This window comes from Nerophis lumbriciformis, linkage group LG07 (assembly GCF_033978685.3).
Source record: "Nerophis lumbriciformis linkage group LG07, RoL_Nlum_v2.1, whole genome shotgun sequence".
Lineage (NCBI taxonomy): Eukaryota > Metazoa > Chordata > Actinopteri > Syngnathiformes > Syngnathidae > Nerophis > Nerophis lumbriciformis.
Window position 1 is genome coordinate 8,259,123 of NC_084554.2, and position 25,878 is coordinate 8,285,000.

General features: G+C 35.3%; 1 protein-coding gene across 3 annotated transcripts in view; it reads right to left on the reverse strand.

The window, feature by feature from the left end:
• The window catches only part of col11a1a (collagen, type XI, alpha 1a), a 243,243-nt gene that overhangs the window by 112,140 nt on the left and 105,225 nt on the right, over window positions 1-25,878 (reverse strand). The window contains exons 7-16 of one of the 3 annotated variants that reach the window (XM_061965879.2): window positions 23,855-23,953; window positions 22,661-22,927; window positions 19,062-19,127; window positions 16,950-16,991; window positions 16,806-16,868; window positions 8,704-8,778; window positions 8,523-8,606; window positions 5,614-5,670; window positions 3,266-3,319; window positions 3,016-3,069 (exon numbers count right to left, since the gene is read on the reverse strand). In XM_061965879.2, the coding sequence (XP_061821863.1) occupies window positions 3,016-3,069; window positions 3,266-3,319; window positions 5,614-5,670; window positions 8,523-8,606; window positions 8,704-8,778; window positions 16,806-16,868; window positions 16,950-16,991; window positions 19,062-19,127; window positions 22,661-22,927; window positions 23,855-23,953 (861 nt within the window). Of the gene's footprint in view, window positions 1-3,015; window positions 3,070-3,265; window positions 3,320-5,613; window positions 5,671-8,522; window positions 8,607-8,703; window positions 8,779-16,805; window positions 16,869-16,949; window positions 16,992-19,061; window positions 19,128-22,660; window positions 22,928-23,854; window positions 23,954-24,149; window positions 24,336-25,878 lie in introns of all 3 variants that reach the window. The other 2 variants (XM_061965881.2, XM_061965880.2) reach the window with 2 other exon arrangements.

The following is a 25,878-nucleotide window of genomic DNA, read 5'->3' on the forward strand; positions in this document are numbered from 1 at the left end:
ATTAGCGATTGACCTATAACTGGTTCATGTTTATTAGTAAATTAGTCAGTCAATAATACATCTTCTTGGACTCATTATTCAGACTTGTATTAGCGATTGACCTATAACTGGTTCATGTTTATTAGTAAATTAGTCAGTCAGTAATGCCTCCTCTTTGACTCATTATTCAAACGTGTATTAGCGATTTACCTATAACTGGTTTGTGTTTATTAGTAAATTAGTCAGTCAATAATACATACTCTTTGACTCATTATTCAAACTTGTATTATGATTCACTTATAACTGATTTGTGTTTATTAGTAAATTAGTCAATAATACATCCTCTTTGACTCATTATTCAAACTTGTATTAATGATTCACCTATAACTGGTGTGTTTATTAGTAAATTAGTCAGTCAATAATACATACTCTTTCAATCATTATTCAAACTTGTATCATGATTCACTTGTAACTGATTTGTGTTTATTAGTAAATTAGTCAATAATACATCCTCTTTAACTCATTATTCAAACTTGTATTAATGATTCACCTATAACTGGTGTGTTTATTAGTAATTTAGTCAGTCAATAATACATCCTCTTTGACTCATTATTCAGACTTGTATTAGTGATTCACCTATAACTGGTTTGTATTTATTAATAAATTAGTCAATCAATAATATATCCTCTTTGACTCATTATTCAGAATTGTATTAGTGATTCGCCTATGATTGGTTTGTGTTTATTAGTAAATTAGTCAGTCAATAATACATCCTCTTTGATTCATTATTCAAACTTGTATAAGTGATTCATCTATAACTTGTTCATGTTGATTAGTAAATTAGTCAGTCAATAATACATCCTCTTTGATTCATTATCCAGACTCGTATTAGTGATTCACCTATAAGACAGTCAACAATCCATCCTCTTTGACTCATTATCCAGACTCGTATTAGTGATTCACCTATAACTGGTTCATGTTTATTAGTAAATTAGTCAGTCAATAATACATCCTCTTTGACTCATTATTCAGTCTTGTGTTAGTGATTCACCTATAACTGGTGTGTTTATTAATAAATTAGTCAGTCAATAATAAATCCTCTTTGACTCATTATTCAAACTTCTATTAGTGATTCACCTATAACTGGTTTGTATTTATTAATAAATTAGTCAATCAATAATATATCTTCTTTGACTCATTATTCAGACTTGTATTAGTGATTCACCTATAACTGGTTTGTGTATATTAGTAATTAGTCAGTCAGTAATGCCTCCTGTTTGACTCATTATTCAAACTTGTATTAGTGATTCACCTATAACTGGTTTGTGTTCATTAGTAAATTAGTCAGTCAATAATACATCTTCTTGGACTCATTATTCAGACTTGTATTAGCGAATGACCTATAACTGGTTCATGTTTATTAGTAAATTAGTCAGTCAGTAATGCCTCCTCTTTGACTCATTATTCAAACGTGTTTTAGCGATTTACCTATAACTGGTTTGTGTGTTTATTAGTAAATTAGTCAGTCAATAATACATACTCTTTGACTCATTATTCAAACTTGCATTATGATTCACTTATAACTGATTTGTGTTTATTAGTAAATTAGTCAATAATACATCCTCTTTGACTCATTATTCAAACTTGTATTAATGATTCACCTATAACTGGTGTGTTTATTAGTAAATTAGTCAGTCAATAATACATCCTCTTTGACTCATTATTCAGACTTGTATTAGTGATTCACCTATAACTGGTTTGTATTTATTAATAAATTAGTCAGCCAATAATACATCCTCTTTGATTAATTATTCAAACTTGTATTAGTGATTCATCTATAACTTGTTCATGTTTATTAGTAAATTAGTCAGTCAATAATACATCCTCTTTGATTCATTATCCAGACTCGTATTAGTGATTTACCTATAAGTCAGTCAACAATCCATCCTCTTTGACTCATTATCCAGACTCGTATTAGTGATTCACCTAAAACTGGTTCATGTTTATTAGTAAATTAATCAGTCAATAATACATCCTCTTTGACTCATTATTCAGTCGTGTGTTAGTGATTCACCTATAACTGGTGTGTTTATTAATAAATTAGTCAGTCAATAATACATCCTCTTTGACTCATTATTCAGACTTGTATTAGTGATTCACCTATAACTGGTTTGTATTTATTAATAAATTAGTCACTCAACAATATATCCTCTTTGACTCATTATTCAGACTTGTATTAGAGATTCGCCTATGATTGGTTTGTGTTTATTAGTAAATTAGTCAGTCAATAATACATCCTCTTTGATTCATTATTCAAACTTGTATTAGTGATTCAACTATAACTGGTTCATGTTTATTAGTAAATTAGTCAGTCAATAACACATCCTCTTTGATTCATTATCCAGACTCGTATTAGTGATTCACCTATAACTGGTTCATGTTTATTAGTAAATTAGTCAGTCAATAACACATCCTCTTTGATTCATTATCCAGACTCGTATTAGTGATTCACCTATAACTGGTTCATGTTTATTAGTAAATTAGTCAATCAATAATACATCCTCTTTGACTCATTATTCAGTCTTGTGTTAGTGATTCACCTATAACTGGTTCATGTTTATCAGTAAATTAGTCAGTCAATAATACATACTCTTTGACTCATTATTCAAACTTGTATTAGTGATTCACTTATAACTGGTTTGTGTTTATTAGTAAATTAGTCAATAATACATCCTCTTTGACTCATTATTTAAACTTGTGTTAGTGATTCACCTATAACAGGTTCATGTTTATTAGTAAAATGGTAAAAATTGACTGCATGTTGGCACTAATCAGGGCCCTCACGTCCTCAATAACTCACTTTGGCATTTTCAGACAGATTAAAAGAGCGGCCATTGATCCGCGGATTGAAAGCCTTACAGCACGTATCAAGCGATTGTTTGTTGGGTTGGGGAATAATCCTCTTAAACAGCTGCATGCGAAAAACACGCACAAAGCGTGAGAGCGGACCGGGTGTTAGTCATTGAGTTTACTCACCCTTTTTCCGGCTTTCCCAGTTTGTCCGGGAGGCCCTTGAACGCCACGGGGACCCTATGGACACACATAAGGACCGTTCACAAAATTCTCTGTTTAAATAGTTCCCGTAAATTTCTCATATTTTAACTTGAACAACGATGGTAACCACGGTGACGGCTGAAGGAATTCCCCTGATTTTCCCGAATATGTTCCCTCATTTTACAAACGTTGACAGACGTGCCATTTAATTATTGTATTTGTGTTGCCTCACCTGAGGACCGTGGTCTCCGGCTTCACCCTTCAGCCCAGTGGAACCTGGCAGGCCCTTGAGAGGAGAGGAGAGGACTCAAGTCAACAAGTGGTCTCTAAAAATGTCACCTGGGCACTTTTTCCTCCAACAAAGGCAGGGTTTGTTTGAATCCAACCAGTAAGGGGCGCCATTTAGCTACTATACAACGTCCAACCTTGACCTGTGTAACTGGTCTATGGCTTTAATTATTATTAGTGATGTCAAATATTTGTTTTTGATTCGATTAAAGGCAGGTTAATACTTGCCTGTATAAATTAAATTAATTTAAAAAAAAAAGGGCCCAATATTTGTACACAATTGCAATTTTATCATCAGAATGTCATACAGGAACATGTTTTAAAGTATTAACTTGAATGCACTACATGTATTTGCTCAAATATATATATATATATTATTTGTTTATTTGGAATTTTGAAAACAGTGTGCCAGTCGCACAGTAAGCACTGGCCTGTTCACTGATTGTATAACACACCTTCCAGGTGACCTAGGTATGTAGGGTAAAAATAAATGCTGTGATTAATGTGCATATGTACACGATTAATGTTATTGTTTTTTTGTAATTAATCAAATGAGTTACCTGGTAATGGGGCCCCGATTTTTTTCCTCAGATTTGGGTCGAGTTACGTCACTTGTGTGCGCCAGCGGAAGTGGATACTTCATCACAACATCCGGTTTGAGTTTTTATTTAAGACGACCGAATTTTCTCGTCAATAGTGCACACATAATAGGCTTTATGTAGTATGTGAATATATATTTTGATTTTGAAGAAATAGCAATTGTTGAAGGACCGGAATTGACGCTGTGGCGCATTTGCTTACATGAGACTTGAAAAATAAAGCTCACGTAGATCTACGCTGATATCAGCGTCTCCGCTACTTAACAACAATTAAAATATTAGAACCCTCCTAAATACATTACACTATATACATCCATTTATACATTATATCACTTTAATTTATTTTCACATAAAAACACTCATTTTTATGGTGTTGCGACTTTTATTTTATTTTGTAGTACTAGCGACTTCCTCCCGGTTTTTCCAAAACTTTATTTTAATACCACACACTAAGGAATTCCAATAACGATAATCAAGTGTTTTCATATAATAACAGAATAAGTAACACATGAACATAAAGAAGTAACAAATAACACATACAATAAAATGTATAATATAAAAAAATACATAAATAAAAATAAAACAAGGAACATGACATAACATAACACTAAAATTTACATTTTCCCGATTAACTTCTTTTATTTTCACTTGATCAAAGTGCGCATTGGGGCCTGTGCACGTCACACTATATACATCCATTTATACATTATATCACTTGAATTTATTTTCACGTAAAAACACTCATTTTTATGGTGTTGCGACTTTTATTGTATTTTGTAGTAGTAGCGACTTCCTCCCGGTTTATCCAAAACTTTATTTTAACACCAGTGTAAAACACACATTTAGGAATTCCAATAACGATAATCAAGTGTTTTCATATAATAACAGAAGAAGTAACACATGAACATAAAGAACAAATAACACACACACATACACAAAAATGTATAATAAAATACAAATAAAAAATACAAATAAAACAAGGAACATTACATAACATAACACTAAAATAAGAGCAAATAAAACTATCAGGCTACACATTTATATGTTCCCGGTTAACTTTTTTTTTTTGCACTTTATCGAAGTGCTCATTGGGGCCTGTGTGCGTTTACACTGGAGTCTAATAAACAAATCTGATTCAGGACCACTTTGGCCTGCAGCATAAACGTGGTCCTAATTATTATTCATACTTATCAGACACAACCTCTTGCGAATCAGCGTCCTCTGCAGTGGACATGCATGTCAGGGGCTATTTCTTTCCAGAAATGTGTAACTCAGATGTCAACAAAGAAGATTCTGGGCTCTCGTGAGCTTATATTAACACAAAATTAAGCAAACTAACTGCGCACGCAATGCAAAAAAACAAAAAAAATAGTTTGCATAGATTTGGGATTACAATATAATACTTGGACAAGATCCAGTCAAATTGAACCGTCTTGCAAAGTCTTTGTTCCTTTTTGCAGCAGATAATAAGTGGATCATGTGTCAACAAGCCCAAGGAGGAGAAGGGTGGGGGGGGGGACCGAAGCACATTTTCTAAGCAGCTGGTAACACCGAGATAGCAACCAGCACCAAGTTAAGTTACTTCAGTTTTTAAAGTGTACCAGAAAAAACAACAAGACTTTTCAGGTATTTTCCCTTTCATTCAGGACATGTAAAAAATCAGGGTTATTATTTTTTTTTAAAAGTTACTCACCACCGGCCCCGATCTTCCTGTCAAGCCCATCGGCCCCGGAGGTCCCCTCATGGCCAACTGCCAGGTAAACAAGCAGTCAGTCATGTCATAAAGGATTTGCAACACAAACATGAATTATGGACTTGTACATTTCCAGATCTTATTATGTCCATTCTATGTTTTATATGTGACAATGTTTGTGATTTAGTGCAGTTTGTCCCTTGTGTTGGGCAATAAAGATGTAGTCTATACTATTTTAAGTAGCACTCTTATTTTTCAATTGTACTCATAACTAAATGAAGCAATTCCTGAAGGAATTGCGTGTGAATGCTCCAAAGCTGAAGTTGAACTTGAATGCTGACAGAATGTAGTATGAATTTAAGAATAGTTTAATTATTGGAATTCGTTTGAATGTTGAAGAGCCGACGCTGAACTGAAATGCTAGTGGAACGTAGGATAACTGTAGAAATGGTTTACATGTTGAAATCGTTTAAACGCTGAAATAGTTTGAATGTTGGAATGGTTTGAATGAGTTTGAATTTCCAGGGAAATCGTAATTTGGTTTAGAACTTGGGAAAGTGTTAGTTTGAACGTCCAGGACGAGTGGAAAGTGTTGATGTTGGAATGGTTTGAATCGGTTGAAAAATGTGAGAATTGTGCAACTTGGAAAAATGCCCCATTCATTTCAATGGGAACTTCCTGGAAATTTGGGGAAAAGCAGGGTTTTATTTTGAAAATGATTAGGAGCATGAATGTCCTGAATAAGCTGAATTGGTTGGTGTTGGAATTGTTTAAATCGGTCAAGAAATGTTGAAGTAGTAACGGTTTTTAATTGAGAAATTCCTGGAATTTTGGGAAAACCGGGAATTTTTCTAGTTCTTCAACCAACTTGGTTTTTGTCCTGAATATGAGGAGTGTTTTGACGGTGGAACGGTTGAAATGGGTTGAAAAATGTGAAAGGAGTAGTTGAACTTAAGAAGGGTGGAAATAGGTTACCAAAAAAAAGGAATTCCTGGAAATTTGTTGAATGTGGAAAAATGGTAGTTTGAATGTCTAGGATGAGTTGAATGTGTTGAAGGTGGAATGGTTTGAATGGGTTGAAGAATGTGGAAATTGTGGAAGTTTGAAAAATGGCCATTTTATTTTGAATGGGAAAAATGCAAAAAAAAAAAAGGAATTATGGGAAATCCAGGAATTGTTTTTAGAAATGTGGAAGTAGAGCACAAAATTCCAGAATAGGCTGAATATTATGAAGTTGGAACAGTTTGAATCACATGAAAAATGTGGGAATTGTGGAACTCTGAAGAATGTCCCATTGATTTAAATGGGAATTTCCCAAAAAATTGGGAATTTCGTGTAAAGCGGGAATTTTTTGGGAAATGGTAGAAAATTTGAATGGTTTGAATGAGTTGAAATGGTCGGTGTTGGAATTTTTGAAATCGGCTGAAAAAGGTTGAAGTAGTAACATGTTGAATTGAGAAATGGTATTACGGAATTCCTGGAATTTCAGGAGAACCGAGAATTTTTCAATTTCAAAAAATACTTTTTTTTCCAATCCTAATTAAGAGGAATGTTTTGACAGTGGAATGGTTGAAATGCGTTGAAAAATGTGGAAGGAGTAGTCGCCAGAAGAAAGGTTGCAAATAGGGCTTTGGAAAACCATGAATTCTGGAAAATCCTGTAATTTTTTGGAACTTGGAAGAAGGGTAGTTTGAATTTCCAGGATTTTGGAATGTGTTGAAGGTGGAATGGTTTGAATAGGTTGAAAAATGTGGAAGGAGTAGTCACCAGAAGAAAGGGGGGACATAGGGCTTTGGAAAACCAGGAATTCTGGAAAATCCTGGAATGTTTTGGAACTTGGAAAAAGGGTAGTTTGAATTTCCAGGATGTTGGGATGTGTTGAAGGTGGAATGGTTTGAATAGGTTGAAAAATGTGGAAATGGTGGAAGTTTGAAAAATGGCCAATTCACTTTGAATGGGAAAACTGGAAATGTTTGGAATTTCTTATTTTCTTCACTTTACCAGTTTTTTTAAATGTTCTTTTCCATGTTCAGTTTTAATAGTTACATTTCCAATTATTTTATATATCAACTAAATACTGGGAAATAATATTTGCCCAATAGAGTACCGCCAGGACGAACATCTATCAACATCTATTTTTTTTCTTCTCAACTCCTAATCAGACTTAAATAAAAAAAAAAAGAATGACAAATTGATCTATGTCAGTGTTTTATTTTGAAAAATGTACTTAAAATGAGTTATCATCCATACAATAAATGTTGGACTACCAAGGTAAAATCAGGCCTAAATTAACATGAGATACAATATAACTAAATGAATGCAATGTTTGTGTTTCTGCTGTGTCAAATTCCAAACCCAATGTATGCCACAGAAGGTTAATAACTGTGCTTTCTTGAATAGTTGGCTTTTTAAATTAGTTTTTAAGCCAAAATGCGTCCATTCTGTCTACACGCTGTGTCTGCTTGTAAGTACTCCGTGTGTGTGCGTTGCCGAACATGCTCCTCTGCTCGTAAAACTGTCAATGTCATGACGTCATACCCGTGAAAAAAACCAAAAAACTGTATTTTTAAGAGGCAGCATAATACCATTTTTAATTCATTAGTACCGCGGTACTTTATTAGTACCGGTACACCGTAGAACCCAAACTACAACTAAAATGTAAGTTTTAATTAAACAGTTGATGTGTTTGAACCTAAAAAGCCCAACAGACACTCAAGGATATTTCCAACACCTGTCAGTTTAGGCCACCCGCAGGCCAAGAAGCCGTTGGGAGTATTTTTAACAGTCTGTCCGTCCATCTGTTGAAAGTGGCCTTTTTTAAGCTGTCAGTCTTCAGCCCGCTCGGCAAGTCTTCTTTTAGTCCTGCAAGTCCAGTAAAAAGCCAGCAGTACGCATGCGGTCCTACTCACTCTGGCCTGGGAGAGTATGGCCTGAGCTTGGGCTTCTTGCGCCGACACCACCGGACCTTTCTCGCCGTCCCCGCCGAAACGGAACTGTGAAACACAACAAACAGGCAGAGAGGTTAGAGTTTTGTGGGGGACCTCGGTAACGCTCGGTAACACACAAGTGTTTGATATTCGGGGAACTTACCGGCAACATGAGCATGGTACCAGGGGGCCCTGGCAAGCCGTCGGCCCCAGCCAGCCCGGCACGACCAGGAGGACCCTGAAGTGGATCACATACAAATATTCCTTTAGTTCAATGTATAGACTGATTGATGCCTTCCCTGGGAAGTTCCTGGGTGCAGCAGTTTAAGAAAACGAAAAAAACAACATGTCGACATTCATCCAGGGCATCGTACTCTCAGGGCATTCAATCAATCACAACGGGACTGTTTATTTGTCTTAAAAGACGTGCCTTCTAGATCTAGTCTAGATCTGAGCAATCTAAGTCTAAGACTAGATCTGGCCAATCTAAGTCTGTGAACATGAACTGATGAAGACTACTTGGGCGAGAGACAAACTGAACAGTCCAGTGGCGATCGATTAAATACCCTGAGAAAAGAAAAACATATTTTATAATCTCCAAATCTTTGCTCAGAGCATTCAATCGATCGCAACTGGACTGTGCAGTGTCTTAAAGGAAGTTTTTCCTCTCATCTGATTGACTTTGATTGGGCAGATCAAGATCTGATCTAGTCCTAGACTAGATATGATGAACCTAATAAATCCATGAGATTCTCCAGGCATTCAATCGATTGTAACTGGACTGTTCAGTTTGTTTTAGAAAACGTTTTGCCTCTTATTCCAGACTCGATGTGATTTAGTCTCGGACTAGCACTGATCTACAAATGTGAGATTCTTGGGGCATCTAATTGATGGTAACTGGACTGTTCAGTTTGTTTTAGAAAACTATTTGCCTCTTATTCAAGACTAGATCTGATTCAGTCTCGGACTAAAACCGATCTACCAGGGTATTACCAATCGAGATTCTCAAGGAATTCAATCGATTGCAACCGGACTGTTAAGTGGTGACCAACTGGTCAGATTTAGTCTTGGTTTTAGAAGATGTTTCGCCTCAACAGTCCAGTTGTAATCGATTAAATGCCCTGAGAAAAGAAAACTGAGTAGAGTCCATGATATTCTCAGGGCATTCAATCAATTGCAACTGGACAGTTCAGTTTGTTTTAGAAAACGCTTTGCCTCTTGTTCAAGACTAGATCTGATTCAGTCTCGGACTAGAACTGATCTACCAATCTAGTCTATGAGATTCTCAGGGAATTCAATCGATCGCAACTGGACTGTGCAGTTTGTCTTCGAAAACGTTTTCCCTCTCATCTGATAGACTTTGATTGGCGAGATCTGACTAGAGTCCACGAGATTCTCAGGGCATTCAATCAATTGCAACTGGACAGTTCAGTTTGTTTTAGAAAACGCTTTGCCTCTTATTCCAGACTAGATCTGATTCTGTCTCGGACTAGAACTGATCTACCAATCTAGTCTATGAGATTCTCAGGGAATTCAATCGATCGCAACTGGACTGTGCAGTTTGTCTTCGAAAACGTTTCTCATCTGATAGACTTTGATTGGCGAGATCTGAATGGATTTGACCAACCTAAGTCTATGAGATTCTCAGGGCATTCAATCGATCGTAACTGGACTGTTCAGTTTGTTTTAGAAAATGTTTCGCCTCTTATTCGAGATTATACCAGAACTGATTTAGTCTCGGACTAGAGCTGATTTACCAATGTAGTCTATGAGATTCTCAGGAAATTCAATTGATCGCAACTGAACTGTTAAGTGGCGACCAACAGGTCAGATCTAGTCTTGGTCTTAAAAGTTGTTTCGCCTGAAAATACAATGATCTGAATGATTGACAACATCCGTAGACAAACTCCGAAGCAAACTTTGCGAACTTTGTTGGAAAATGACTCAAAATATGCATCAGAAAATCAGTTTTTCAAAAGTATCGCTGATTGATCTGTTTTATATTCTCCAAAGGGGAGAATCAACCGATTATAGAAATTAAAGGATGAGCACCATGCTTGAATCTCATTTCCCAACTGGGATGAATTTCATAAAACACACACTTAAAATCTGATAAATGAAAAAAGCAAGCCCAGCAGGCACAAGACATTAAAACAACGTTGAGAACTTGTTGGATTAGGTACTGACATTGAGTAACTCAAACATAACGTTGAAACAACATGCTTTTTGACAACGTTTAATCAATGTTGGGTTCTGATGTTGATTTGACCGTTTAAGTTTGGTAATTTCCCAACCAATGTTCTACAACACAAAAACAACTTCGAATCAACATGCTTTTTGACAACGTTTATTCAACGTCAGGTTGATTTGACCATTGAAACTTGGTCGTTTCCCGACCAACAACGTGGATCCAACTTTGGACATCAACCATGTCTCAATTTATTAATACAACTATTTTGCAACGTTGTTTCAAAGTCAGTTTAAAAAAAAACTACTACGTATATTCGACATTGTATCAATGTCTCGTGCTTGCTGGGAGCATTGTGTTTTTTAAAAGCCCAACATGTGCAGGGACATTTTCAGAAACAACGATAAATAAATGGATAATAAAACATCTTAGAAAGGCAGAAAACTTGCAGTAAATGTCCATCAGGGAGCTGCTGTCTGCAGTCCAAAACAAACATGCCGATGGATGCTGGCGGTTGTGTGTGTTGACAAGGTTGAGTCCACCGAGCAAACAAAAATTCATAACTCAGTGCAAACTATCGAATCAACTTGCTGAAACACGTCTTTTTCAGGCATATTTGTGCACCAGGTTAAAGTCCACATTCATGTACTGGCGAGACAAAATAACCAATGCATGCAATAAAATACACGTATGAATATGCACGAATGGATAAACTACAGTAGAGTACATAGCTAACTTTTTGCCGGAAATACATTTTTATTGTAGGTGTTGCACAAACTCTGCAGATTTAACCTACAGGTTTGCCTAAACGATTAAGTGATTAGTATGAACACACAATCAAATCCTGTGCTAGCTCTAATTAACTTTTGCAGCAGCTGAGATCATAATTACCTTGAAACAACAAGCACGTAAGAAATGCATTTGATACTAAACTATGAGGGTTTATGCACCAGAGCCATTAGGGCAGGGGTGTCAGACTGGTTTTCATTGAGGGCCACATGGCAGTTGGCCATCAGAGGGCCGCTTGTAACAGTGAATAATGTATGAATTTGCCTCTGGATTTCATTATTAATTATATAAATTGTTTTAAGTAGACTGTCCAGTTTACAGTAAAACATTTACAAAATTTTACTGTAAAATATAATATTTTGGTTTTTTTTTTTTTACAACATTTTACGGTAAATGGAAAAACAGTACCACTGTTTTTGGGGGGTTTTTTTAACGGAAAAAGCTGACAGCTTGATTGCCAGGATTTTTGTGTTAAATTGACATTGTTTATACAACATATCATTGTTAATGGTAAAAAAGTACAAGTTCTTTTCTTACTCTGGCAACTTAGCTGCCAGTTTTTCTACCGTAAAAACAAATGTACCGTCTTTCCAATTACAGTAGTACACCGTTAAAAAAAGATTTTACAGTAAAAAAAACGGCAGCTCCGTCAAAAAAATGTTAATGCAAAAAACAGTGGTAGTTTTTTTCAATTTACAGTAATATGCTGTAAAGAACACCGTAAAATGTATTGTCATTTTTATTAATTTGATGGGTAGTTTGCTGTAAAGTTAAGTATTTGTATTTAGACAAAAACATGTTTGAAAAGTATGATAATAAGGAAATAGGGTTTTGGAAAACCAGGAATTCTGGAAAATCCTGGAATTTTTTTGAACTTGGAAAAAGGGTACTTTGAATTGCCAGGATGGTGGAATGTGTTGAAGATGGAACGGTTTGAACCAATTGAAAAATTTGAAAATGGTGGAAATTTGAAAAATGGCCAATTCATTTTGAATGGGAAAAATGTCTCGGAAAACTGAAAATTCTGGGAAATCTGGGAATTTTTGGAATTTGTCAATTTTTTCACTTTACCACTTTTTTTTAATGTTCTTTTCCATGTTCAGTTTTAATATTTATATTTCAAATGATTCCATATATCAACTAAAGACTGGGAATTTTAACGCAAAAAAAACAGTAGTAGTTTTTTTTAAATTTACAGTAATAGTAAATAAAGGTAAAATAAAGTAAAGAACAACGTACAATGTATTGTAATTTTTATTAATTTGATGGGTAGTTTGCTGTAAAGTTAAGTATTTTTATTTAGACAAAAACATGTTTGGAAAGTATGATAATAAGGAAATAGGACTTTGGAAAACCAGGAATTCTGGAAAATCCTGGAATTTTTTTGAACTTGGAAAAAGGGTACTTTGAATCTCCAAGTTGGTGGAATGTGTTGAAGGTGGAATGGTTTGAATCAATTGAAAAATTTGGAAATGGGGAAGTTTGAAAAATGGCCAATTCATTTTGAATGGGAAAAATGTCCCAGAAAACTGGACATTCTGGGAAATCTGGGAATTTTTGGGAATTTGTCAATTTGTAATTTTCTTCACTTTACCACTTAAAAAAAAAAATATATTTTCCATGTTCAGTTTTAATATTTATATTTCAAATTATTCCATATATCAACTAAAAACTGGTAAGTTTAACGCAAAAAACAGTAGTAGTTTTTTTTTCAATTTACAGTAGTAGTAAATAAAGGTAAAATAAAGTAAAGAACAACGTAACATGTATTGTAATTGTTATTAATTTGATGGGTAGTTTGCTGTAAAGTTAAGTATTTTTATTTATACAAAAACATGTCTGGAAAGTATGATAATAAGGAAATAGGACTTTGGAAAAACAGGAATTCTGGAAGATCCTGGAATTTTTTTAACTTGGAAAAAGGGTACTTTGAATTGCCAGGATGGTGGAATGTGTTGAAAGTGGAACGGTTTGAATCAATTGAAAAATTTGGAAATGGTGGAAGTTTGAAAAAGGGCCACTTCATTTTGAATGGGAAAATTTTCCCGGAAAACTGGAAATTCTGGAAAATCTGGGAATTTGGGGAATTTTTGTCATTTTCTTCACTTTACCACTTTTTTAAAAAGTTCTTTTCCATGTTCAGTTTTAATATTTATATTTCAAATTATTCCATATATCAACTAAAGACTGGGAATTTTAACGCAAAAAAAACAGTAGTATTTTTTTTTTAATTTACAGTAAAAGGTAAAGGTAAAATAAAGTAAAGAACAACGTACAATGTATTGTAATTTTTATTAATTTGATGGGTAGTTTGCTGTAAAGTTAAGTATTTTTATTTAGACAAAAACATGTTTGGAAAGTATGATAATAAGGAAATAGGGAATTGAAAAACCATGAATTCTGGAAAATTCTGGAATTTGTTTGAACTTGGAAAAAGGGTAGTTCGATTTTCCAGGATGGTGGAATGTGTTGAAGGTGGAATGGTTTTAATAGGTTGAAAAATGTGGAAATGGTGGAATTTAAAAAACTGGCCACTTCATTTTGAATGGGAAAAATTTCCTGGAAAACTGGAAATTCTGGGAAATCTGGGAATTTTTTGAATTTTTGTAATTTTCTTTACTTTACCACTTTTAAAAAAAATGTATTTTCCATGTTCAGTTTTAAAATTTATATTTCAAATTATTCCATATATCAACTAAAGACCGGGAATTTTAACGCAAAAAAACAGTAGTATTTTTTTTAATGTACAGTAATAGTAAATAAAAATAAAATAAAGCAAAGAACAACGTAAAATGTATTGTCATTGTAAAATGTATTGACATTTGTATTAATTTGATGGGTAGTTTGCTGTAAAGGTGAGTATTTTTATTTAGACAAAAACATGTTTGGAAAATATGATAATAAGGAAATAGGACTTTCAAAAAACAGGAATTCTGGAAAACCCTGGAAGTTTTTTTAACTTGGAAAGAGAGTAGTATGAATTTCCAAGATTGTTGGTAGGTGGAACGGTTTGAATCAATTGAAAAATGTGGAAATGGTGGAATTTAGAAAAATGGCCACTTCATTTTGAATGAGAAAAATGTCCCGGGAAACTTGAAATTCTGGGAAATCTGGGAATTTTTGGAATTTGTCAATTTCTAATTTTCTTCACTTTACCACTTTTTAAAAAATGTTCTTTTCCATGTTCAGTTTTAATATTTATTTTTCAAATTATTCCATACATCAACTAAAGACTGGTAAGTTTAACGCAAAAAACAGTAGTAGTTTTTTCAATTTACAGTAATAGTAAATAAAGGTAAAATAAAGTAAAGAACAACGTAAAATGTATTGTCATTTTTATCAATTTGATGGGTAGTTTGCTGTCAAGTCAAGTATTTTTATTGAGACAAAACATGTTTGGAAAGTATGATAAAAAGGAAACAGGGAATTGAAAAACCATGAATTCTGGAAAATTCTGGAATTTGTTTGAACTTGGAAAAAAGGTAGTTTCTTTTTTCCAGGATGGTGGAATGTGTTGAAGGTGGAATGGTTTAAATAGGTTGAAAAATGTGGAAATGGTGGAAGTTTGAAAAATGGCCACTTCATTTTGAATGGGAAAAATTTCCCGGAAAACTGGAAATTCTGGAAAATCTGGGAATTTTTGTCATTTTCTTCACTTTACCACTTTTTTTAAATGTTCTTTTCCATGTTCAGTTTTAATATTTATTTTTCAAATTATTCCATATATCAACTAAAGACTGGGAATTTTAACGCAAAAAACCAGTAGTAGTTTTTTTTTAATTTACAGTAATAGTAAATAAAGGTAAAATAAAGTAAAGAACAACGTACAATGTATTGTAATTTTTATTAATTTGATGGGTAGTTTGCTGTAAAGTTAAGTATTTTATTTAGACAAAAACATGTTTGGAAAGTATGATAATAAGGAAATAGGGCTTTGGAAAACCTGGAATTCTGGAAAACTCTGGAATTTTTTTGAACTTGGAAAAATAGTAGTTTGAATTTCCAGGATGGTGGAATGTGTTGAAGTTGGAATGGTTTGAAAATGTTGAAAAATGTGCAAATGGTGGAATTTTGAAAAAGGGCCACTTAATTTTGAGTGGGAAAAAATTACCGTAAAACTGGAAATTCTGGGAAATCTGGGATTTTTTTGGAATTTATCAAGTTCTTCACTTTACCACTTTATTTTAAATGTACTTTTTCATGTTCAGTTTTAATATTTATATTTCAAATTATTCCATATATCAACTAAAGACTGGGAATTTTAACGCAAAAAAAACAGTAGTATTTTTTTTAAAATTTACAGTATTAGTAAATAAAGGTAAAATAAAGTAAAGAACAACGTACAATGTATTGTAATTTTTATCAATTTGATGGGTAGTTTGCTGTAAAGTTAAGTATTTTTATTTAGACAAAAACATGTTTGGAAAGTATGATAATAAGAAAATAGGGTTTTGGAAAACCTGGAATTCTGGAAAACTCTGGAATTTTTTTGAACTTGAAAAAATAGTAGTTTGAATTTCCAGGATGGTGGAATGTGTTGAAGTTGGAATGGTTTGAAAATGTGGAAAAATGTGGAAATGGTGGAATTTTGAAAAAGGGCCACTTAATTTTGAGTGGGAAAAAATTACCGTAAAACTGGAAATTCTGGGAAATCTGGGATTTTTTTGGAATTTATCAAGTTCTTCACTTTACCACTTTATTTTAAATGTACTTTTTCATGTTCAGTTTTAATATTTATATTTTAAATTATTCCATATATCAACTAAAGACTGGGAAGTTTAACGTAAAAACAATAGTAGTTTTTTTTTTTCAATTTACAGTAATAGTAAATAAAGGTAAAATAAAGTAAAGAACAACGTACAATGTATTGTCATTTTTATCAATTTGATGGGTAGTTTGCTGTAAAGTCAAGTATTTTTATTGAGACAAAAACATGTTTGGAAAGTATGATAATATACTGTAATATTTCTTGCAATATTAGATACTATTAAAGTTTAAAAGGCATGCAATTTCAAACAGTACGTTTATTTTTTTCTGTCAAAATGAAAAAAATCAATTACATTTCGTGAGAAAATATGAAGTACTTTATTGACACGTATCATTTGCAGGTGTTTGCGGGCCAGATAAAATGGGGCCCCCGGGCCTTGAGTTGGACACCCCTGCATTAGGGCATGTTTACGTATTACATAGTTAAATACTCAAAATGGGTCGACAGCATTCTTCACAAAGAACATTTCTATATAATAATATATATAAAAAAATGCACATCCTTATGAAAATCAACTTACTCTGTCACCGGAATCTCCAGCAGTGCCTGGGGGTCCATGTAGGCCGGAGGGACCTGGGAGACCCTTTAAAAACAACAACTTAGTAAACAAAATGCACATTGGAATACCTACTTTTGGTGTGGTTGTTATGAACTGTGTACTCACAACTGGGCCAGGGGGTCCTGGTGGCCCTTCAATCAGCATGCCCTTGAAATAAACAAATATTGTTTCACATCACAAACATTAGGGCAGTGTTTTTCAACCATACCGTGAGATATTGTCTGGTGTGCCGTGGGAGATTATGTAATTTCACCTAATTTGGTTAAACATATTTTATGCAAACCAGTAATTATAATCCGCAAATGTGCCGGCAGGTAGCTAATCGCTTTGTAGATGTCGGGAATATGGTTTGTTGTGATCACAATATGCGGGAGGCAGAGTGCAGGTAAAAAGGTATGTAATGCTTAAACCAAAAATAAACAAACGGCAAGTGCCACTAAGAAAAGGCATTGAAGCTTAGGGATGGCTATGCAGAATGAAGCTAAAACTGAACTGGCTGCAAAGTAAACAAAAACAGAATGCTGGACGACAGCAAAGACTTACAGCATGTGGAGCACCAGACGGCGTCCACAAAGTACATCCGTACATGACATGACAATCAACAACAAAATAGGAGCGCAAGACAAGAAGTAAAACACTACACACAGGAAAACAGCAAAAAACTCCAAATAAGTCAGGGCTTGATGTGACAGGTAGTGACAGTACACCTACTTTGAGACAAGAGCTATAGTGATGCATGCTTGGTTATGGTTTGAATTCATATCCAACAATTTTACGGGAAAAGCTGGCAGTTTAGTTGCCAGAATTTTCGTGTTAAATTGACATTGTTTTTACAACATTTCATTGTTAATGGTAAAAACGTACAAGTTATTTTCTTACTCTCGCATCTTAGCTGCCAGTTTTTCTACCGAAAAACAAATGTACCGTCTTTCCAATTACAGTAATATACCGTTTAAAAAAAGATTTTACAGTGAAAAACCGGAAGCTCTGTCAACAAAATTTTAATGCAAAAAACAGTAGTAGTTTTTTTCAATTTACAGTAATATGCTGTAAAGAACACCGTAAAATGTATTGTCATTTTTATTCATTTGATGGGTAGTTTGCTGTAAGGTTAGGTATTTGTATTTAGACAAAAACATGTTTGGAAAGTATGATAATAAGGAAATAGGGCTTTGGAAAACCAGGAATTCTGGAAAATCCTGGATTTTTTTTTAACTTGGAAAAAGAGTACTTTGAATTTCCAGGATGGTGGAATGTGTTGAAGGTGGAACGGTTTGAATCAATTGAAAAATGTGGAAATGGTGGAAGTTTGAAAAATGGCCAATTCATTTTGAATGGGAAAAATGTCCCAGAAAACTGGAAATCTGGGAATTTTTTGGAATTTGTCAATATGTAATTTTCTTCACTTTACCACTTTTAAAAAAAATGCTCTTTTCCATGTTCAGTTTTAATATTTATATTTCAAATTATTCCATATATCAACTAAAGACTAGGAAGTTTAATGCAAAAAAAGTAGTAGTTTTTTTTTCCAATTTACAGTAATAGCAAATAAAGATCAAATAAAGTAAAGAACAACATAACATTTATTGACATTTTTATTAATTTGATGGGTAGTTTGCTGTAAAGTTAAGTATTTTTATTTAGACAAAAACATGTTTGGGAAGTATGATAATAAGGAAATAGGGATTTGGAAAACCATGAATTCTGGAAAATCCAGGAATTTGGTTGTTGTTGTTATTTTGTTGTTGATTGTCGTGTCATGTATGGATGTACTTTGTGGACGCCGTCTGCTGCTCCACACCCTGTAAGTCTTTGCTGTCGTCCAGCATTCTGTTTTTGTTTACTTTGCAGCCAGTTCGGTTTTAGCTTCGTTCTGCACAGCCATCCCTAAGCTTCAATGCCTTTTCTTAGCAGCACTTGCCTTTTGTTTATTTTTGGTTTAAGCATTAGATACCTTTTTACCTTCGTTCTGCCTCCCGCATATTGTGATCACGACAAGCCATGTTTGGAATTGCGACAACAACTTTTTACTGTCATTATCGGCTGCCGAGTTTAATTTTTTAATGATATCTGCTAGTGGTGTGCCTCCGCATTTTGTCAATGAATAAAATGTGCCTTGGCTCAAAAAAGGTTGAAAAACACTGCATTACGGGACGGACTGTAAATGGCTATCTCTAATAAGTGTGTTTCTATCTCAATCGGAATGACTCGACTCACTGGTTCAATCACAGCCGGCTCGCCTTTCTCTCCCTTGACGCCCAGGACTCCTCCAGTCCCAGCGACCTGTGACGACACAAGGAGATATACCGGGTGTCATCTTCTAGCATATGTCAGAGGCAGAGGGAGGAAGAAGTGAAAACGGGCAAATGTTAGTGAATGCATTGGCGAGTGGTGATCGATCAAAACTGTACACTACTGTAAGGTGGGGACACGTTTGTGTTGACATGCAAACAGAGAGAGGAATAAAGAGATGCATTCAATTTATTTTTTGTGCACAACATCCCGGGGTTCAGTTTGTTTTTGTCAGGTGTGATAACTTTGTTGGTAGATTCCGGCACAATACCGACCCGGGAGTTCATTATCAGTCAACAGCTTGACTACAATTTACGACATTTCATGAATAATTTGACATCTAATTTAATCTACATTAGCCATTTTTTAAATTCTCTTTTAGTACATTTTAAAATCACGCGTTATACGAGCTAGCTAACGTGGTTGTAGCTGGTGAACTACAATGTCAGATTAGCAGCAAACTGGCTTGACTACAATTTACTACATTTCACGAACAATTACACTGCGGACCTATTTTAAAATTTACATTAGCCATGTTTTGAATTCTATTTCTTTTGTTTTTAAATGATTTGCCATATCGGCTAGCTAACACGGTTGTTGATAGTAAACTACAATGTCGGACTAGCAGCCAACAGATTGACTACAATTTACTAAATTTCATGAATGATTACACTGCTAACCTATTTTCTAAATTTACATTAGCCATGTTTTGAATGCTATTTTTTCATTTTTAAATGACTCGTCATATGGGCTAGCTAACGCGGTTGTTGCTAGTAAACTACAATGTCAGACTAGCTTGACTACAATTGACGAAATTTCATGAATAATTTGACATCTAATTTAATCTACATTAGCCATTTTTTAAATGCTTTTTTAGTACATTTAAAAATCACGCGTTATACGAGCTAGCTAACGTGGCCGTAGCTGGTGAACTACGATGTCAGATTAGCAGCAAACAGGCTTGACTACAATTTACTACATTTCACGAATAATTACAATGCTAACATATTTTCCATGTTTTGAATGCTATTTTTTGTTTATAAATGACTCGTCATATGGGCTAGCTAACATGATTGTTGCTAGTAAACTACAATGTCAGATGAGCAGCCAACAACAATTTGACTACAATTTACGACATTTCATGAATGATTTGACATCTAAACTAATTGATTCTACATTGGTCATTTTTTGAATACTTTTAGTACATTTTAAAATCACGCGTCATACAAGCTAGCTAACATGGCCGTAGCTGGTGAACTACGACGTCAGATTAGTAGCAAACAGAATTGACAACAATTTACTACATTTCAGGAACAATTACACTGCTGACCTATTTTCAAATTTACATTAGCCATGTTTTGAATTATATTTCTTTTGTTTTCAAATGACTCGTCATATGGGCTAGCTAACGCGGTTGTTGCTAGTAAACTACAATGTCGGACTAGCAGCCAACGGATTGACTACAATTTACGACATTTCATAAATTATTTGTAAGTTTATCTAATTTAATCTAGTTTATAAATCACTTGCCATATGGGCTAGCTAATGCGGTTGTTGATAGTAAACTACAATGTCGGACTAGCAGCCAACAGCTTGACTACAATTTAATACATTTCATGAATGATTAGACTGCTAACCTATTTTCTAAATTTACATTAGCCATGCTTTGAATGCTATTTTTTGTTTTTAAAAGACTCGTCATATGGGCCAGCTAACGCCGTTGTTGCTAGTAAACTACAATGTCCGACTAGAAGCCAACAGCTTGACTACAAATTACGATATTTCATGAATATTTTGACATCTAATTTAATCTACATTAGCCATTTTTTTTTAATGCTTTTTTAGTACATTTTAAAATCACGCGTTATACGAGCTAGCTAACGTGGCCGTAGCTGGTGAACTACGATGTCAGATTAGCAGCAAACAGAATTGACTACAATTTAGTACATTTCACGAATAATTACATTATTTTCCAAATTTACATTAGCCATGTTTTGAATACTATTTTTTTTTGTTTTTAAATGACTCGTCATATGGGCTAGCTAACACGGTTGTTGCTAGTAAACTACAATGTCAGACTAGCAGCCAATAGATTGACTACAATTTACTACATTTCATGAATGATTTGACAGCTAAAACAATTTAATCTACATTAGCCATTTTTTAATGCTACTTTGTACATTTTAAAATCACTCGTCACACAAGCTAGCTAACGTGGCTGTAGCTGGTGAACTAAAATATCAGATTAGCAGCAAGCAGATTTGAACATAATTTACTACATTTCACAAATAATTACACTGTTAGTCTATTTTCAAATTTACATGTTTCAAATGCTATGTATTTGTTTTTAAATGACTCGTCATATGGGCTAACTAACGCGGTTGTTGCAAGTAAACTACAACGTCAGACTAGCAGCCAACAGCTTGACTACAATTTACTACATTTCATGAATGATTAGACTGCTAAACTAATTTAATCTACATTGGCCATTTTTTTATGTTTTTTTATACATCTAAAAAAAATCACTCGTCACACGAGCTAGCTAACGCAGTTGTAGCTGGTGAATGACGCTGTCAGATTAGCAGCAAACAGACTTGACTACAATTAACTACATTTCACGAACAATTACACTGCTGACCTATTTTCAAAATTTACACTAGCCATGTTTTGAATGCAGTTTTTTTCCCCGCCGAAAAAACTAATCGTATGAGCTAGCTAATGCTCTTGTAGCTAGTAAACTACAATGTCAATCGAGCAGCAAACGGACTACAATTTACTACATCCATCCATCTTCTTCTGTGACCTGACTACATTTCATAAATGACTCAATTTCGGAATTTACAGTTGGCATGTTTTAAAAGCTGTTTTTACTTTAAACTAGCTCAACATAACACCACTGTAGCTAGCTAATAATAACGTCAGAGCGCCAAACAAACAGATTTCACGACAATTGAGTATCTTTCATGAAACTCGGAAAAAACGAGTGGCATCTTATTTCTTAGAGCGTGTTTCGAGCTACGCTATGAGAGACGAGGGCTAGGGTTAAGACGAAAGGAACCCTCCTCTCTTAAGGGGGAAACCGGGGTTTAGCCTTGGAGTAGCGAGTTAAAAAACATGGAAATGTGTCTTCTAATTGGTGGATAAATCAAGCTGTGGGGTTTCTTGCACCTTTCAAGCTAGAACCGTATGACTGCGTATACGATCAAGAGTTTAGATGAGTTACAGTAGGGATGGTTGGGCTAGTTGGGTATGTGGATGGTTGGTGGTTAGTCGATGGGAATATGTTAAAAAGAACAAGATCCTTTTGAATATTTGGAAGTATTCTGTCATGACAAACCCACCATGAGATGCACCTGTCCCTAGAGAAAGTCAATCAAATCCAAATTCAACTCCACACTCAACATGCCAATGATTCATTTCCCATGCCAACTAAAAAAGATGTGCACTGGAAGAAAGAATGAGTCCCCTCACACGTGCACACATGCACACACCCCTCGACCTCCAGGTCGGGGTGTGGTACTTACGGTGCTCTCCGTTTCTGCAGCCACCCCAGGCCCCACGTCCTCGTCCGTAGGCTTCAAGGGGCCAGCGCCGTACTCATCATATGCCCCGTAATCATACAACCTGTTGTCACCCTCGCCCAAGTCATACTCCTTTAGGTCATAGTCCTTCAAGTCATATGCTTCCGCACCGGGGTCCACGCTGTCCGCCGTTTCCGGGACAACGGCGGGCTCCGGAGCAAGGGGAGAGGCTTCGGTGACATAATCACCGATTGCATCCTCCTCCACAGCCTTGGGTTGTTACACACGCATAGAAGGGGGGAAGCAACGGCCGGCAGAATGTTAGCTGAGCAAATGTATGGAAATAAATTGGTTAAAAAAAAGCATGGCGACACCTTGAGTATTCCGAAAAGTTGCAATTATAGTACTGTTCGTTTTTTGTCTAAAGGAATACACAAGGTGTTTCCATTTTTGTTTTAAATAATCACAGTCAAAAGGGTGTTAATCATACATGTCTAGACAGACTTGATAGCATTTCAGCCTTATTTTGTGCTTAGCATGCACCATTCGCTGGTACATACGGCAAAGGAAGGCTGGAATGTCAAGAAATAAATCAATCAGAATGACTGCCAGATTGAAAAAAAAAGTCTTCCAAATTTAGTTAGGCATCTTCAATTCCAACTTTTGGCGAACACACAGAATGAATGTGATTACACAGGTTTTCCCTGGCGCCAATCCATGTCGCTGAATGATAGATCTGAACGGGCCTGTGTAACCACAACCACTTCATGGAACGCTGCGGTAGGCAAGACCGAGGGTTCATAGCAGGCTGGGGAGAAAGCTTTGGTTGCTGTTGATCGCAAGGGTTATCAGAACCAAGCTTCGTTATGGGATGGGAAACTGTATATGCACTACCTTATATTTGCCTGGCCACTCGCCAGTCCCAAAAATATATACTTTGGAGGTATTCGTGGACAAACAAATGGAGATGGGAATTTTGACAACAGAGGCAGAATCTGTCAAAATCTCAAGACTGTTTCTAGGAATCTAGAGCATCCCTAGAAACCGTCTTGGCTTTAAAGACACTACCCAAAAGACACATTGATTCTGCAGAAAAAAAGTGTGTCTTTCCATACCAGATGTGTATCCTCCCGGGCAAAACGTCACCAAAAATGCTTTTGAAAATGTCAAACAAACGAGAATGAAGAAGAAAATTACCTCACTGGGTCCATGTGTGGCAAAGGGGGACTGAGTCTGAGAATCATCTACAGTTCCGTAGTCAATGCCTGTATTGTAATCTCCTTCTACATTGTTTAGCTGAGTCATGTTGAAAAGGGAAAGAAGGATAAAGCGAGTGTTAACACAAAGGTATGACCTGGGGGTTATTTGCTACAGGGTTCCTCTAAAGCAGACTACCAGGCTACTTCTACACGGAGAGAGAGGCCATCAGAGATTTTCCCTTCAAAATCTTGATGGGTTTTCGAAATTTCGATTTCTCGACTTGATCGTTTACCCTAAAACTGCTTCTGTGTCGTGCCGGCGCTGTGGCTTGGTAGCCAGGCATCTGTCGCTTCTTCTTAGCGGCAAACTTTTTAGCCGGTGATTTTTTGGAAGCCATGAACTTTAAGGGCTTGGCCTTAGTTTTACTAAGGGACTTTCGAGGCCTCTTCTTTTTCATGGAGACACTACGTTTCTTTCTCTGGAAAAGGGGGTTGGGGGATGCGGCGACAAGACAACACAAACATGGAACATTCAAGAGTGGAAATGCGCAAAGGTTGAACCGAGGCAACTGCACTCTTCTTGTTTGTCGACCACGTTTCATCTTTCAACCAAATGGCTTCTTCAGTTTTAAATGTTTGGTGAGGGGTCTCCCTATGTCTTTGCCAGGTGTGTCAACTGGTCACTGTAGAGTTGTTGTGGCTGCCGAACAACCGTCCTGCATAACAACTGGTTCATAGTAGCAAAATATCTGAACATCTCTACCCCAAAGGTTGGGGAATGGCCACAAACAAGGTGAACGGCACATTGTTATGCAGTACCAACAACAGCCACCCTATTATGACTACAAATGTGTACCGAATTTGGCACTCTTATAGATACCGTCCAAATTTTGTCAGTACTACAGGGTACTGACTCACGTAAGATCAAACGGTACTATATTTAGAAACCTTTGTTGCACATCACGTCACATCCGGTTGCAGAGCAGACTTAGCTCCCTTATGGCCGATGGACGGCTGAGTAACGTTTAAACAGCTGCAGCCGGCCTCCGTAGCTCCCACTTCCTCCCCTCTGTTGCAAGTTTTGTTGATTCTATGTAACATGTTTATGTGAGTTTTTTTTCCCATTGGCCTCAGTCTGGACCCCCTCCCTAGAGTCCAGTCTTTGACTGAATATTTTTTTAAGTGTCACTCATATCTTGCTTTTGAGTATATTTTATTGGAATAAAAATAATTTTCATTAGTAGTATACTAGTTATAATTTTTAACCAACTATTGGGTGAAGGAGCACTAAATTGCGCAACCCAATAGTTGGGTTTGGAATAACCCAACATTGTAGTGAGCATAACTCAGATTTTGTGTTGAATAAATTCAACCCAATAGTTGGGTTATGAATCTACCAACATTGAGTTAGCATAACTCAACTTTTGGGTTAAATAATTCAACCCTATAGTTTGGTTGGGAATAACCCAACATTAAGTTACCATAACTCAACTTTTTGGTTAAATAATTCAACGCTAAAGTTGGGTTAAAAAAATGACCCAAAATGTTGGGTTGAAATAACTCAAATAATTATTTTCTGAACCAGCAGTTGGCTTAAAATTGGGTTATTTTTTTAACCCAACATTTTTAGTGTGTAGTAATTTTACATGGCGATTTCAACACCTCCAAATTTAGTGATCAAAACTACAACTAAAATGCAATAAAACCGATGGTGTGTAATAAGTACAATAATTTAGAGCTGTAATCGAGTAATCAATCGATATATTTGTTCGATTAATCGGGTAATTGGATAAAACACACTTTGTAGCATCAAAGCGTATTATAGGGAAAAATAGTCAAAATAAACAAAAATATTTTCTTCTTGTCGTTACCTTCATTCTTTTTTTCTAATAAATGCATCAACATTGAAATAGTACTCTATCACGTGTGCATCAATAAAAAAAACTGCTCAAAAAGATTCATTATGTCTTCGTATTGTTATACTTCTTCAAATGTTCTTGTAATCAGATCATATTTTCGGTA